Source organism: Salmo trutta, chromosome 4 (genome assembly GCF_901001165.1).
Source record: "Salmo trutta chromosome 4, fSalTru1.1, whole genome shotgun sequence".
NCBI classification, from domain to species: Eukaryota; Metazoa; Chordata; class Actinopteri; order Salmoniformes; family Salmonidae; genus Salmo; species Salmo trutta.
The window spans coordinates 44308083-44310926 of NC_042960.1; the positions used below are offsets into that span (position 1 = coordinate 44308083).

At 46.6% G+C, this 2844-nt stretch overlaps 1 protein-coding gene across 1 annotated transcript in view; it reads right to left on the bottom strand.

The window, feature by feature from the left end:
* Positions 1–2844, bottom strand: part of LOC115192418 (disabled homolog 1) — a gene marked incomplete in the record, with an annotated part of 82875 nt that overhangs the window by 16781 nt on the left and 63250 nt on the right. Inside the window, 2 exon segments of the mRNA XM_029750906.1 lie at positions 1982–2044; positions 2415–2453. Of these exon segments, the coding sequence (XP_029606766.1) occupies positions 1982–2044; positions 2415–2453 (102 nt within the window).

Consider the following 2844-nt stretch of genomic DNA (forward strand, 5'->3'; position numbering starts at 1 on the left):
CATGACAACCTTATTGTAATGTACTAGAAAGTACCGGTTGTAGGAAATACCAAAGCAATACAAGACTATAAAATAAAGACTTACACGACAGCCAAATGTAGACTAAAGCCTGGACATTGTCAGGACTGACAGACAACATTAACTGAGAATGAAAAGTCTCTTATGGCTTGCATCTGAGTGTGTGTCTGTGCGTCTGTATGTGCTCGTGCATGTGTGTGAGAGTGATGTAATCTGTACTCAAATCTAGGAGTTGAGGCTTCATTCAGAGTAATCTGTGGACTATCAGCCTGATGTGTGAGCAGCTCTCTCTCTCCCCCCGACCTATCTCTCCCTCCCCCATCCTCTCTCTCTCTCCCTCCCCCCCCCGTCCTCTCTCTGTCTCTCTCCACTATAGAGTGGCTCAATGTGGTCTTATCAGAGAGAGACGTGCACGGCACGAGGAATATGCTGTCATCTGAGACACGACCACAGACAGACCAGTTTATTACTGGTCTGTCTGTGGTCGTGTCTCAGATGACAGCATATTCCTCGTGCCGTGCACTACTTTTGGCCAGAGCCTGGGTATTAGGGTGTATCGAGACACAGCCATAGAGAGAGAGAGACAGAGTGATACAGGCGAATGTCTCTACATGTGTTATCTGCGTTCTGTTCGATTAACTGATGATTAATTGTCCCTGACGTGTCAGACTGACAAACTAATCCACCTGATTGATCTGTTGTGAATGGAAACATGAATAAAAACCTGATGGGACAAACATTTCTGTCCATCATAACAGTCTGACGACCACAGATTTACCCAACCAGGAAGCCCGTGATACAGGTTGGGATTCGTCATCCTCGGGAGATGATGTGGAAACCAGCCACTAGGGGCTGTTACCTTCCAGTAGGTTTGGGTTTTGCTGGGCGTAAGCATCTGCCTCTGGCGCCAAAGGTTGCAGCGATAGAAAGTTGTTTTTGAGAATTTGGTTTTAAGCCTATACCAAACCATAACCCTTACCTTAACCATTCAGAGTTAACACCTAACCTTAAGATTTCCGAGTTAATGCATAAACTTAACCCTAACATTACAAAATGTGGAGTTAATGCCTAAATGTAACTGGAACACTTCGAAATGTAACGTTTGGAACAACTTTGAAATGTGACATTTGAGAAACATGGATGAACGTCTAATTCTGACGTGAGTTTGTGAGAGCGAGTTGGATTTACCAACACCTGAGTACTCTCTCCACCATCTCTCCTCCCTCCGTCTTCCCTAATCACTCTCTCTCTTCTCTCGTTCTCCTGTGTTTTTCTCTCTCTCTCTCATCCTTCATCTCTCCATCTCTCGGATTGTTTGTTTCTAGAGGCAGACATCTTCTGGCTCTGTGGCACACTTCTAACACGTCTTCTCGCATGTGTGTTTGTTAGTGTGTGTGTTTGTGTGTGTGTGTGTGTGTGTGTTAGAGCGCGCTCTATTTTCAATCCATTTTATTTAAAGATCAAACGAAAGCCTGGTGATTAATCTTTCCCCCTCTCTCATTCCCACTCCCTCTTTCATCTCCGCAGGAAAAGAGAGGAGGGAAAGGAGGAAGAGGGGGAAGGAGGAGGGGTCTGCCTCACTCACAGGCCAAGAATAACACCACACACACCTCCCCCATTTCTCCATCGCCTGGAGGTCCACCTAGTCCTCCTGAGGAGAGAACCCAGAGGAAAGGCAATCTCCCCTAGGATAAACTTAGTCAGATAGCCCCTGATCCCTCTCTGGACACTGGGTCTGCACCACTGCATGTTGTTGGCATAGTCTATTACCAGCCTCTGTTTCCTATGTTTTCCTGTGCATGCATGTGTGTACATTTTTCTCTCAGGTTTCAGTTGTGTGTCTGTCAGTAGTGAAGCTGTAGGGGATGTTATTCTCTAATCATCTCTATTCCCATTGGAACCATGCTCCTGTCACTCACACAACTCCACCAATAAAATCCAAGCAGAGGGGAGGGGCTTGTACCTGATAAATGCTCTCTTCTGATTGGTCACGGATGGGCTCGTGTCCTGCCTCAAACACAATGTACTACAACACCGGCAGCAGAGGGAGGAGAGGAGGAAGAAAGAGAAAGAGAAAAATAGGAAATAGGAAATAGAAGAAAAAGGAAAGACTGAGAATAGGAAGCAAAGATGTGATTGGTCAAACAGAATCATCTGTGGGTCCCGCCCCCAAGCAATCCCAGATACATACCCTCAGACACAGACACACACACACACAAAACCACAACCACACACAACTCAGTCTGTCTGACCAGAACCCTGGGACTCCCCCACAATCCCCCGCAGACACAGAGAAACAGGCAAGGCGATTGGAAGATTGGAAGAAACATTAGAGAGAAACATTCTGATTGGATAACAGCATCATAGAAGCATTCTGATTGGTGTTTAGAAGTTACCTGGTAGACCGGATCCTCCAAATCTTCTTCCAGAATAGTCTACAGGCAGACGGACGGACGGAGAAGGGGAAGAGAGGGTAGAAGAAGAGTAGAGAGGGGAAAGAAGGGGAGAAAGGGGATAGAAGAGGGGAGAAAGAGAGTAGAGAGGGGATAAAAGAGTAGAGGGGGGAGAAAGAGAGTAGAGAGGGGATAAAAGAGTAGAGGGGGGAGAAAGAGAGTAGAGAGGGGATAAAAGAGTAGAGGGGGGAGAAAGAGAGTAGAGAGGGGATAAAAGAGTAGAGGGGGGAGAAAGAGAGTAGAGAGGGGATAGAAGAGTAGAGAGGGGATAGAAGAGTAGAGAGGGGAGAAAGAGAGTAGAGAGGGGAGCAAGAGTAGAGAGGGGATAAAAGAGTAGAGGGGGAGCAAGAGAGTAGAGAGGGGATAAAAGAGT